General features: G+C 40.0%; 1 protein-coding gene across 1 annotated transcript in view; it reads left to right on the forward strand.

The window, feature by feature from the left end:
* marco (macrophage receptor with collagenous structure) overlaps positions 1–14,638 on the forward strand; it is a 96,721-nt gene that overhangs the window by 12,414 nt on the left and 69,669 nt on the right. Inside the window, exons 2-7 of the mRNA XM_039755411.1 lie at positions 3,221–3,322; positions 7,673–7,843; positions 7,928–7,972; positions 9,319–9,381; positions 11,629–11,700; positions 14,593–14,628. Of these exons, the coding sequence (XP_039611345.1) occupies positions 3,221–3,322; positions 7,673–7,843; positions 7,928–7,972; positions 9,319–9,381; positions 11,629–11,700; positions 14,593–14,628 (489 nt within the window). The remainder of the gene's footprint in view (positions 1–3,220; positions 3,323–7,672; positions 7,844–7,927; positions 7,973–9,318; positions 9,382–11,628; positions 11,701–14,592; positions 14,629–14,638) is intronic.

The following is a 14,638-nucleotide window of genomic DNA, read 5'->3' on the forward strand; positions in this document are numbered from 1 at the left end:
AAGTATCTACAGTAGGGCAACTCACTGGTGAAGGGACTGGAGTTCACAGACATCACTGCCCTTCTTCACATTATTACAGGAGAGATCACCAGGCAAGGTATTTGATAATGTTAGAAGGATGATTCAAAGGAGGTTCATTCAACATTGATTTAAAATCGTTACAATTTACGAAGCTGTATTTCCTTCAAAGCCAAAAATTAGAAGTGCACCAGCATAAAATGCACTTGATAAATGTCTACCATCAAGAAACAGTAAAAATTACTAACGCCATTCTCATTCATTCTACTTCTACCAGATTCTAAATCATAGCCCAGCATCCATTTTCTAAACCTGCTAACATCACAAAAAGCTAGGCAGTTGTGAGTGAAACAGACGAGTTTCTCATTGCCTACACTTTCAAGAAAAGTTTCACTTTCAACTTTGTTTTACAGGCAACTTTACAACATGAAAAACTCACTAAAAAGGAGTGCTTTGGCGCTTTAAAAGTTTTTTGGGGATTGAAGGAAAGTAATGTTGTTTATTAAGGGTAACACTGTGCACCCCATTTGGATGTGTATCATTTTCAAAAAGTGGATCTTGAAAATGGACGGCGCAGTGGTGCAGTGGGTAGCGCTGCTGCCTCATAGTAAGGAGACCCGGGTTCGCTTCCTGGGTCCTCCCTGCGTGGAGTTTGCATGTTCTCCCCATGTCTGCGTGGGTTTCCTCCCAAAGACATGCAGGTTAGGTGCATTGGCGATCCTAAATTGTCCCTATGGTGTGTGTGTGTGTGTGCGCCCTGCAGTGGGCTGGCACCCTGCCCAGGGTTTGTTTCCTGCCTTGCGCCCTATGTTGGCTGGGATTGGCTCCAGCAGACCCCCCTGACCCTGTAGTTAGGATATAGCGGGTTGGATAATGGATGGATGGATCTAGAAAAATAATTGGGAATGGTCTCCCCTAGACTTTCTCGTACATTCAGATATGGGGATGGATATTTGAGGAGTAAACTGCAAGACAATTATTATTTTTTTTTATATTACGTACATTAAAGAATCATCAACAATAAAACAAATCAAATTAATAATATATTGAACGATTATTATAAAAGTAGAGTTGAATAAATCAGACTCTTCAGCTGCATGAATAAAATGTAAAGCAGGGGTTCTCAAACTTTCGTATTTCGCATCCCCCCCAACCCTTTTCTACCTGGAATAACTCTGCGCCCCCTGCATAATATAAGATAGATGAGAATAACCCCTGATACAACTAACAAAGGTATGATACTCGTGCGGCGTCGCGGTATCCTGTCATTTTTACTTCCATAAGATTTGCATGGGTTCGGCTAAGTTCGATGAAATATTTGCAATTTTTTTTTTAAAGTGCTTTAATAACTGTTAAAATGCCTTGTGTGGATTTTGGTAGTAATTCTAATCCCAAAACAAAGAATAAATAATTTATTCTTATTTAATTATTTTTTATGTAAAGAAATGATTAAATTTTTTAAAATTTTTAAAAATCTCGTAAACGAGGACACCGATGAAGTCAATCTGCGCGAGACAAACGTATTTTCGTCCGACAAATATTATACTGTTGTTAGTTATATCATGAAAATATCCCAATATGCAGTAAATTATTGAACTCAATTTGGCAATATTGACTACGCTGCCAATGTGGTGCAGTCATGCTGCATTATCACCTGATCAACTGTTATGTCTCGAACTTTCTGGATTGAAAATACGCGACTATAAAAGCAGCGGCGCAACTCGTCATAGAAACAAACTTCAAATAGAAAAGGAGCTCAGAGTGTCGTATCTCGAATATCAAACCAAACCTGAGTCATTAGATCGATGCCTTAGAAATGTTTAATTTTAACTTTAGTTATAATGCATTTGTTGTGATTATATGCTTACAAATTTAAATTTGAAATAAAAATGTAAAAAATGAATTCTGATGTCTCGTTCATTTATTCGACGTCCCCCTTGTACAGCTTCAGCGACCCCCCAGGGGCACACTCCACAGTTTGAGAACCGCTGAGGTAAAGTACAACTTCCGGGTAGCAGAAAAAACCCAAAATCTGATAGAAATCTACATTTTGTAACTAATACTTGTATGTAAAATTTGGTTGACCTAAATTAAAGCGTACTCAAGTTATCATGTTTACATACACGCACACACACAGACAGGCACACAGACATAATTCTAAAAATGGTATTTTCGGACTCAGGGAGGTCTAAAACGTCAAGATTCTTCAAAATCTCAAAACGGAATATTTGGAGAATTCCAATACTTTCCCTATATTTTGTATACGAGAAAGTCAGCGAGGTCTAAAATGTCGAGATTCATCAAAATGTTGATGTTGAATTTTTGGATGATTACAATACTTTCCCTATATGTTGTGTACGAGAAAGTAAAAAAAGGGCAACAACTGTCTTTTGGAAATTCAACATGGTTAAACAAATCCCACAATGAGACAAAATGACACACCCATAGACAAAAGGTATCATCCAAATTATTATCCAGATTAGTTGAGAAGAAAACGCTGCACCTGTGGTCTTAGAAGAGATTGTGCTTTGGCCACTACAAAAAAAACTTATAAAGGCATCCACACCATCAGCCCCAACACACTCCTGCTGCCTGATAGGAATTGTAGTCCACAAGTCAGCACTGACTTTTGTATTGACCCCTCCCATTACAATCCTATCCCTGTTATGCCGTCCAGCCTATAGTATATTTTAAGTTGGACCAATGAAAACACATGGACAACACTACAAGACAGACTCTTCAAATGTTTTTGTGTGACTGGCAAATAAACAGAGAGACAAAAAGACACCTTACTGCTTCATCTCTACAGATTTTCAGCCTTTTGACAGCACGTCTGTGTTGAACTGCAATTCTTTGCCCAGTTTTGAAAATTTAACAGGTCTTGTGGAATTGGTTTGGTTGCCACCTCAGTATTTGATATCCCTTCATCTTTGGTGTCCTCAATAACTAAGCTTGAAATGCCAATTTTTACTACTATTATTATTATTATTATTTGTGTCAAGTGTAATTTAAAGGAAAATGTATGGTTAGTGAGCAAAGCTACTCTTTAAGCAATAATATGAAATTTTAATCTCAAAGAGTTTAAAATAATTTAAGGTGTGTATTTGTATCTGATTGTAACTAATGTTAAAAACAACTCATTTTGGACACGTTTGCAGACTACCTAAGTATGCTTACAATTTTGTACTGTTTTTCATTTTAGGAGAAAACAAAAAGGAAATCAAACAAAGGCAAACGTGCCAATATATAATCATCATTTACCTTGTGCTGCTCACAATAGGAAATGTTTTTTTGGCTTTTAAAGGTATGGTCTCTGATTTAAAATATACTGTATTCCTAGAATCATGAAATGTAAATAAAGACATTTTGTTCTCAGACTGCAAATCAGTTTAAAATTAAACATTTACCAGCAGATTCAATGCATACTCAAACAACAGCTTCTTTGAAGTGAATATTTTCTTTTATATTTATTGCCAGATTCAGAACATTACCTTATTCAATCGTCTGCAGGCTCTGTTCAGTCGATTATGCCACCAAGACAGAGAATGGGAATGGGGGCAAAGTTGAGCGTGAAATGCAAGGAAGGAACTGAAAGTGGGGAGGGTGGGTGTCTGGTGAAGCCACACATGTGCACTCACACACACACCGGCGCTGAAAGGGTCAATGAATCAAATGTGTCAAAATACACAGAGAACAAGCAGAGGCCTTGCAGTCTGTCAACAAGCCAGCATTTGATGAGCTGGAGCTATGAGACAGTAGTGACTGTGCCACCATCTTGAATAATTAGAGGACACTAATAGAAAAATAGTTTTTAATAGATAGATAGATTTGAAAGGTGCTAAATGATAGATAGACAGATAGATAGATAGATAGATAGATAGATAGATAGATAGATAGATAGATAGATAGATAGATAGATAGATAGATAATGTGAAAGTTCAGCACGACTACAGACAGACACCAGGACACACGAAGTCTGAACACATGTTTTTTTTATTTTCTCGCAATGCACAGTCCTTTGCAGAGCACACACAGTACTCAGCCCACCAGTCCTATTGCTCACAGTCTTTTTCTTCTCCTTTCTTTCCTTTTTCTCTGCCACATTCACTCCTCCACTTGCAAGCTCCGTCCTCTGCCTCCCGAATGACTCTCTAATGGAGTAAGGCGGCCCCTTTTATATTTCATCCGGATGTGCTCCAGGTGCTCCCTGATGACCTTCCTGCAGCACTTCCTCGTGTGACGGATTGCTGCCCGGGTACCCAGAAGCACTCTGGGTGTTCTTGGTTCCTGTTCCGGCAGCACTTCCTGGTGTTGCAGTCCAAGGCTCTGGGCTCTGTAATCATCCGGGCGCCCCCACAAGGTTGAGCGTCCAAATTCTGTTCCCGTGGCCCCAATATCCACCAGGGTGGCTACCCTCTCTTGTTCCAGAGGAGATACTGCTCTTCTCCTGGTCCTTGCATCCTCCAGGCATCCCGACTGGGCAAAATCCCCAGCCATCCGCCACAATAGATGGTAATTTTGGTATAGCTGGCAGGATGATAGATAGATAGATAGATAGATAGATAGATAGATAGATAGATAGATAGATAGATAGGGAAGGCACTATATAACAGATAAATATGAAATTGCTATAGATAAATGTGAAAGGCACTATATGATAGATAGATAGATAGATAGATAGATAGATAGATAGATAGATAGATAGATAGATAGATAGATAGATAGATAGATAGAGAAAAACAGGACAATAAAGATTCAATAACTTTTTATCGTCTGAAAAAAACCAACAATTCAATTTACTAAATAATTCTTTGCATTTATATAGCGCTCTTCTCACTACACAACTCCATTTTCTCCATGAAGAGTTTGAGATAAGCATGTCAGATATTAGAAAAAGAAGAAAACTTTAAACTCCTTCCCTAACATTAGACATCCTGTCCAACTCAGTTCAAGTTTTCAAACAAGCAGTTTCTAACATACCATAATAACTTAAAACTGTTTTTTTCCAAACTGAACATCTCCTCCTGCTCTGAACAAATAGTTGATATAATATAATAAGCTTTAAAGTGTCTACTCTCACCATACTAAGTATTACACATTTTAATTTCACCGGCTTATACAAATATAATAGCATTAAAACGTCCATTACTACAAACCTCCTTTAAATTCCAATATGCACTTAAAACATTTTCCTTGGTCATAAATGAATTTTTAGTTGTCCGTCAACAATGAAGCACAGCACCTCCCTCGCTCCCTACATATTTCTAAATTGTTCCATTTTGTATACTGGTTTACAATAAATAAATTCTAACTTTATATGTGAGGCGACTTCCATCCATCCATTTTCCAACCCGCTGAATCCGAACGCTGGGTCGCAGGGGTCTGCTGGAGCCAATCCCAGCCAACACGGCAGTAACCAATCCTGGGCAGGGTGCCAACCCACCACAGGACACACACAAACACACCCACACACACTAGGGCCAATTTAGAATCACCAGTCCACCTAACCTGCATGTCTTTGGATTATGGGAGGAATCCCACACAGACACGGGGAGAACATGCAAACTCCACGCAGGGAGGACCCAGGAAGCGAACCGAGGTCTCCTAACTACGAGGCAGCAGGGCTACCAATGCGCCACCGTGATGTGAGAAAAATCAGAATCACATCATCTGCCAGCGAGCCAGTCTGGTTATTATTTCAACTTTTTAAAAATCTCTAACTTTCCTTCACCAAGTAAAAAATTTCAAAGCTGAAGTTTACATTTATATTTTCTGAGATGTGCAACAATACATTTAAGTTTTGATTGTAAAAAGTAACATTAATTTTTTTTGCACAATTCATTAATATAAAAAAAAACAAACTTTGCAATTTTGTACAAAGCAGAAATACAAGAACAATGGTGTCTTTTTGCCCACAGAAAGCACATACATCCTCAAAACAACTCTGAATTTGATGTTTTAAAGAATCTGCTGCCGTGATGCCATGTAAGATCCTCCACTGCGGTTTGCAGTTTGTGGTTTTGGAGGTTTGGCCAAGTCTCTTCACGACTGCATGACTTCCCCAGCAGCTGGTAATTTCACCCTCCAAAGCGTTCCGGATCAAGTTTTTTAAATTTAGAAAATATAAAAAAACTTTGACACAATAGAGATATGAGTCACACTTTGATAAAGAGCTAAAGATTGCACTTTCCTTTTTCAAACTTTAAAATGCAACTTTTCCTAACAAAATCAACATTGACATGAGGTTCAACTTCCAGATCAGAGATTGAGTCCTAATATTCTTAAGCTGTAAAGAAACTGTCCGGTGTGGATGTAAAGTTGTGGTGATCTGCCAGATGTTGAGGTGTGTGGATGGCAAGAGATGCTAATCAGTTTCAATGTAAAGATGCAGTAGGTCTGTTTGAATTCTGGCCTTACAGCCCCTAAATCCTGGCCTGGTCTCCATCTGTGTGACACCTGGTGTGAGTGTGCCCTGTGATCAAGTGACACCAAGTGACACCTACTCCAGTGCTGGTTTTCGGTTGCTGTTGCCAGAATTGGTCCTGATTTTCAGCAATTGAAAACTTTAATAATTGTCTTTAATAACGGATGAATGAATAGATAATTGGTAATAGGATTTCAGCCACCATTATCACAAACGCAGGCACCCCACAGGGATGCGTCCTCAGCCCCATCCTCTACACCCTGTTCACCGACGACTGTGTCACCTCCCACAAAGATAACATCACCCTTAAGTTCGCGGACAACACCGCAGTGATAGGACGCATCACTGGTGGGGATGAGGAGGGAGATGGACAGTCTGGCGTCATGGTGTGAGGACAACAACCTCACCCTCAACACAGACAAGACAAAGGAGATGATAGTGGACATGAGGAAGGAGAGGAGACCTCACCAGCCACTGTTCATCCGAGGGCTTGAAGTGGAGAGGGTGAGCATCATTAAATACCTGGGCGTCTACATCAGTGAGGACCTCACTTGGACACTTAACACCGCACAGCTGGTCAACAGGGTTCAACAGCGGCTATACTTTCTGAGGAAGTTTGGTATGTCGATTAAGATCCTCTGCAACTTTTACATCTGCATTGTTGAGAGCATCTTGACCAACTGCATCACCGTGTGGTACAGCAACACTACTGCTATGGACCGCAAACTCCTGCAGAGAAGATCACCAGGATCCTACTGCCCTCTCTAAAGAGCATCTACAACTGCAGAGTCCACAGATGGACTGCCTCGATCCTCAGGGACCAACCCAACCACAACACGGACTGTTCACACTTCTACCTTCAGGCAGGAGGAATAGGAGTATGAAATGCAGGACCTCCAGGCTAAAGAACTCTTTCTTTCCCAAGGCCATTAAACTCCTAAATAACTGCCTGGAGTTTATAACCACGGTTCACCTTATTCTGTCTACCTCACACAACTGTAGTTGACTTGTCCATCACACACCTACCTGCACATTACACTTTATATTTCTGTTCTGTTTTTATACTTTATGCTGCCTTTGTTACTTATTATCTATCTGCTACTTATTATTTAAGTTTATCTTAATACGTTGGTTTTGTCATTTGGTGTGGACAGCAAAGAAAGAATTTCATTGTACAGGGTTGATTTGTGACTTAATAGATGATGTAATGTCGCCCACTTGTGTTCACAGTTTACCAGCTACACAATGTGATACGTGATATGAATTCAGCCTCAGCTCAAGCTTTATACACTGAAGGAACCCACCTCAATGAAACAACCCCGTACTACGTTCACCTCGAATATGTCAGGAGGAGTCACGCAGACTTGCAGATGATGATAAAGAATATCACTGTCAAACAAGGTATTTTGAAACAGCTTTAAAAAACTGAACCTATTCAGATGGCTTTATACATTAATGGTAATCAATTTTTTTCATGTCTTCCAGGGCCTATGGGACCCAAGGGAATTGCAGGAGCCCCTGGCATGAAAGGTAAACCACTGATATATTGATAATCAATAATGAGAGCCAAAGAACAGGGATTTACATATTTCAAAGATGAGTCACACTGTGGTTTAGATGGTACACAAGGGCGTAGGACTTTCAGATGACTAAAGATTTATCAACCTTTACAGGGAAAGGACACTCACAAGGTTGAAAATGAAATGAGAGGCACACTTTAATCCTGTGGTTTTAATCACTCGCTTGCCTCATTGAAATTCCAATATACAGGTATATCTAAATACTGTACATAAAATACTAAGGGTTTGTTCATCTGATATGCAATTACCCACAAACCACTTGATCTTGGTCTGAATTGATCATTTATAGCATGATATGAACTGATGAAGCAAAAAAAAAAAGGATAGTGTCAACGTTGACAAAGTACTCATGATTCTCAAATTTCTTACGGCGAACTGTTCAACAAGGTAACATGATTGAATATGAAGAAGAACCACACCATCGCAGTCTGCTGGGTATCAGGTAAGGGTTCCAGAGTGAACCTGCGACAAACTCAAAGTTAGACAAATGCCTATGCGTATCCACCTGTGCTCTTGTCCATACAACAGCGTCATCAGTATGATGGTAAAATACAGTGGCACAAACTGTGATGGCGTGAAAAGAACACTGGCAGAGACATCTGCTGAGCATCAAGCCAAGCACAAAGAATGAAGAGAGATAAGCCTGAATACAGAGCCACTGAGCAGCTGGTTAATGCTGTGGCTCATTGACATTCCAGACATAATCTATGATTCAGAATGCAAGAATGAGAGCAACCAAGAAATGTATGCAAATAAATGAGGAGATCGTCAAATACTCACAACTTCCACCCATATGCAAACATTGTTTTTACATCCTGATATCAATTGTTAGGTTTGTTGAGATGTGCATGTTGACATAAGTGGCTATCCTTCTTCCTTGACTTTGGTGTATAATGGCCTGCCATCCCATCCAGAACTGTTGGCTGGGAAAATGAAGGCAAAGGTTTTCTGAGAATATCCAAGGTGAAGCATTATGGTGAAAAGTGTGTTACATTACAAGAGCCTATGAATAAAAATCCCACAAGTCTGACCACGTGTAGCTTATCTCATTGCGGACTATACTGACCTTGATTGTGCCCTGAGCTTTGCATTTGAAGCTGAAAATGTTCCTATAGGGGAGCTTAGTGCATTACATACAGTAGAAGTAGTTTTATTATTATTATTATTATTATTATTACCAATCTTGTTTAACTTCTTTCATTGTAATGTGAACTTATATAAAGCTTACCGTATGACATGGAGCACACTTTCTGTGTGTATATGCAGTGTGTAAACCTAAAAATGTTTCATTCTCAGGTGAAGTCGGTCCAAAGGGTGATACGGGCAGTCCAGGAACTCGGGGTATCCTAGGTCCTCAAGGTAAAAAGATTTAACAATCTAAACATATACATAGGTGTGGCAGAAAAGTAATGAGACTGATTTTTTATTTACCAAAGTTTTTATTTTTTTCAAACATCAATGTTATCCCCTTCAAAGTAGTTCCCTTGGGCAGCTACACACCGATGGAGACGTTGTTCCCACTGTTGGTAGCAGCGCTGGAAGTCTTCAACCGGTATGGTCTTCAGCATGTCCGTTACACTCTTTTGGGTGTTTTCTAAAGTCCCGAAATGACGTCCTTTGAGGACATTTTTCAGTTTAGGAAAAAGGAAAAAGTCACACGGACTGAGGTCAGTTGAATAAGGGGGCTGGGGAACCACAGGAATGCCTTTTGAGGTCAACAATTCTGTTATGGAGAGGGCAGTGTGACATGGGGCGTTGTCATGATGGAGCATCCATTTGTCTGCAATGTCTGGTCTCACACAAATGACCCTTTTTCTGAGCCTTTCAAGGACGTCTTTATAAAAAACTTGGTTGACAGTTTGTCCTGGAGGAACAAATTCTTTGTGGACGATTCCCTTTTTGTCAAAAAAACAAATCAGCATTGATTTGATCTTCGATTTGCTCATTCGAGCTTTCTTTGGTCGAGGAGAGTTTGCAGTGTGCCACTCCTGACTTTGCCTCTCGGTCTCAGGATCGTATTCAAAAATCCATGATTCATCACCTGTGATCACACGACTAAAGAAATCTTGCTCATTAGCGATTCTGTCAAGAAGATCAAGACACTTGTTTTTTTCGATTGTCCTTCTGCTCAATTGTGAGGTTTTTCGGCACCATTTTGGCACAGACCTTTCGCATGTGCAAATGTTCAGTCAAAATTTGATGAACGGTAAATCTGTTCACATTTAATTGTTCACTCAACATTCTTAATGTTAAACGACAGTCTGATCTCACAAGAGTGTTCACACGTTCGATGTTTCCATTGATTTTCGAAGTTGAAGGCCTCCCTAAACGGTGTTCATCTTCAACGTGTTTTCTGCCTTCCAAAAATGATTTCTGCCAGCGAAAAACTTGAGCTCGGGATAAAGAATGTTCCCCATAGGCCTGTTTTAACTTTTCAAACGTCACACTTGCCGTTTAATGGCACAACGTTGCTCCAAATTCCGCTGTTCCATTTTACGTGACGCACAACCAAAAACACAACTTTGCTAATAGCAGTCACAAAAATCACGTAGTTAATGGAAGGAGTTGAAACTCGCACTGAGCTATGGGAGGGTACTGATACACGTGCTCTATCAAGGACAACAGCGCAGCGTTGCCAGATCGCTTTCAGTGTTGCCAGTCTCATTACTTTTCTGCCACACCTCGTATATTAAATGTATATATATATATAAATTATACCGTATATACTCGTGTTTAAGTTCTCCCACAGATAAGTTGGATGTATAAGTGGGAGTCTGATTTTATAATCGATTATCTGTATTTCAAGACCCGCCTTAAACGTGAATATATACGATATATATATGTATATACTGTATATATATATGATATTTTATTTGAGTTCTTAGTATTAGAAACAAGCACAGTTTACTGTAGTTACATAAATCTTTTCCATGTTTTAATAGATTAAATCTACACCTGTGCTCCTGTGAATGATGTATTATATAAAATACAAAATGTAATACTTTAATAGCAATAGAAATACATTGTTACATGCATTCCAGTTACACTTTAGAACAGGAACTATGTACAGTGCCTGTATTAGTAACTTACTGCTATGTAACAAATACTCCATTTTATTTAATTTGTTAGGTAACATAAACAAGTAAAAAATGAATTACAGCAAGCCCTTCGAGTCTAATTCTAAATGATGTGTTTTATTTCAATTTAAGTAAAAACTGTGCAGAATATTTAGTCAGATGTACTGAAAAATGGTCGGTACTGTTTAACATCATTTTCATGTCATTAAAATATTTTCCCTTCAAAGTTCTGGTGCAACATTCATGGCTGTCCTGCCTTGCGTCCAGCACAACCGTGATAGGCTGAAGCAACCCTGCATTGGAATTAGTGGTTTTGAGAATGAATGAAATTATATAAAATCTGAGCAGATAGATAGATAGATAGATAGATAGATAGATAGATAGATAGATAGATAGATAGATAGATAGATAGATAGATACTTTATTAATCCCAAGGGGAAATTCACATAGATAGATAGATAGTGTTACATTTTTGTTGTTTTACAGATAACATTATGTTATGATAATACAGGTTCTATCTATATAATAGGTCCTCCAGGAACAAAAGGAAGCACAGGTGTGCCGGGAATGAAGGGGTTCAAAGGAGACACTGGCCTTACAGGTAATTCACGTTTTTAAGAATAGCACAATTGATATTTTATAAAGTAGGATGGCAGTTGTTTTGACCCTCTGGATGCAATTCAGTGCGGCTTATTCCTACTGTATGAGTGCTGTATACCAAGTACAAGATCAGAGTGTTTACACAGATAATATTGGAATATCTCAAAATTTGGAATTAATAGAGAAAAACAATAAAGGAATGAAAAAGAAGCTCAAAAAAATACGTGCATAAAACATAAAAGAACACCAAGCCACTGTTACCAAGAATATTAGGGATGCTAAAAGGCAGTTCCATCCAGCTATATCCTAACTACAGGGTCACGGGGGGTCTGCTGGAGCAAATCCCAGCCAACACAGGGCGCAAGACAGGAAACAAACCCCGGGCAGGGCGCCAGTCTACCGTAGGGCACACACACACACACTAGGGACAATTTAGAATCACCAATGCACCTAACCTGCATGTCTTTGGACTGTAGGAGGAAACTGGAGCACCCAGAGGAAGCCCACGCAGACACGGGGAGAACATGCAAACTCCACGCAGGGAGGTCCCGGGAAGTGAACCCGAGTCTCCTAACTGCGAGGTAGCAGCGCTACCACTGCGCCACCATGCTTAAAAGGCAGTTGGAGAAAAATATTCCAGATAAGGCAAAAGATGAGACAAAGAGATTCTCCTTAGTATTTTAGTAGTAAAAGAACAGGCAAGGAGGAGGTGACATGCAAGATGAATAGTAATGAGGTAATTAAAATATATAGACAGTGAAATGGCAAATGCTCTAAACTGACATTTTTCCGAAGCTTTCACGTGTGAGGGAGTGAATAACCTCTCAGCATTAACAGGGACTACTAAGGAGATACTTAGTACTTTGTACAGTGCATCCGGAAAGTATTCAGGGCGCATCACTTTTTCCACATTTTGTTATGTTACAGCCTTATTCCAAAATGGATTCAATTCATTGTTTTCCTCTGAATTCTACACACAACACCCCATAATGACAACGTGAATAAATTTTACTTGAGGTTTTTGCAAATTTATTAAAAATAAGAAAATTGAGAAAGCACATGTACATAAGTATTCACAGCCTTTGCCATGAAGCTCCAAATTGAGCTCAGGTGCATCCTGTTTCCCCTGATCATCCTTGAGATGTTTCTGCAGCTTCATTGGAGTCCACCTGTGGTAAATTCAGTTGATGTGACCTAATTTGTAAAGGCACACACCTGTCTATAGAAAGTCCCACAGTTTACAGTTCATGTCAGAGCACAAACCAAGCATGGAGTCAAAGGAATTGTCTGTAGACCTCCGAGACAGGATTGTCTCGAGGCACAAATCTGGGGAAGGTTACAGAAAAATTTCTGCTGCTTTGAAGGTCCCAATGAGCACAGTGGCCTCCATCATCCGTAAGTGGAAGAAGTTCGAAACCACCAGGACTCTTCCTAGAGCTGGCCAGTCATCTAAACTGAGCGATCGGGGGAGAAGGGCCTTAGTCAGGGAGGTGACCAAGAACCCGATGGTCACTCTGTCAGCACTCCAGAGGTCCTCTGTGGAGAGAGGAGAACCTTCCAGAAGGACAGCCATCTCCGCAGCAATCCACCAATCAGGCCTGTATGGTAGAGTGGCCAGACAGAAGCCACTCCTTAGTAAAAGGCACATGGCAGTCAGCCTGGAGTTTGCCAAAAGGCACCTGAAGGTCTCTCAGACCATGAGAAACAAAATTCTCTGGTCTGATGAGACAAAGATTGAACTCTTTGGTGTGAATGCCAGGCGTCACATTTGGAGGAAACCAGGCACCGCTCATCACCAGGCCAATACCATCCCTACAGTGAAGCATGGTGGTGGCAGCATCACGCTGTGGGGATGTTTTTCAGCGGCAGGAACTGGGAGACTAGTCAGGATAAAGGGAAAGATGACTGCAGCCAATGAACAGAGACATCCTGGATGAAAACCTGCTCCAGAGCGCTCTTGACCTCAGACTGGGGTGACGGTTCATCTTTCAGCAGGACAACAACCCTAAGCACACAGCCAAGATATCAAAGGAGTGGCTTCAGGACAACTCTGTGAATGTCCTTGAGTAGTCCAGCCAGAGCCCAGACTTGAATCCGACTGAACATCTCTGGAGAGATCTTAAAATGGCTGTGCACTGACGCTTCCCATCCAACCTGATGGAGCTTGAGAGGTGTTGCAAAGAGGCATGGGCCAAACTGGCCATGGATAGGTGTGCCAAGCTTGTGGCATCATATTCAAAAAGACTTGAGGCTGTAATTACTGACAAAGGTGCATCGACAAAGTATTGAGCAAAGGCTGTGAATACTTATGTACATGGGATTTCTCGGTTTTTTTATTTTTAATAAATTTGCAAAAACCTCAAGTAAACTTTTTTCACATTGTCATTATGGGGTGTTGTGTGTAGAATTCTGAGGAAAAAATGAATTGAATCCATTTTGGAATAAGGCTGTAACATAACAAAATGTGCAAAAAGTGATGCGCTGCGAATACTTTCCGGATGTACTGTAAATTGTAGAGGGAGAAGTGCTGTGTAGACTAAATAGACCAAAACCTAACCAGGGCCAGATAATAATTATAAGTTTTTAAAGAGGTTAGTGACCACTTATATTAATCTTTGACACATATTTTTGAAAGTCACTGCACGTTGGGTAAATTCCTAAGGACTGGATAAACGCAAATGTTATCCTATTATATCAAGCAGACCCGAGTAACTATAGATCAGTAAGTCAACTCCGAAATGGATGTCAATACATCGAGGTGCCCACTCAGTTATTTCTAAAATCTTACCAAAATCTTCACATTTTGTCAGGACCAGAGGCTGCCTTTTTGGGATGAATTTTGTACAGCACTTAGTACTTCAACAGCTGAAACAATTTCATATCATTTTTGCAGGTTTGCAAGGACAGAGTGGATTGCCAGGAGAGAAAGGTAAGTTTCG

Source organism: Polypterus senegalus, chromosome 6 (genome assembly GCF_016835505.1).
Source record: "Polypterus senegalus isolate Bchr_013 chromosome 6, ASM1683550v1, whole genome shotgun sequence".
Classification (NCBI taxonomy): domain Eukaryota; kingdom Metazoa; phylum Chordata; class Cladistia; order Polypteriformes; family Polypteridae; genus Polypterus; species Polypterus senegalus.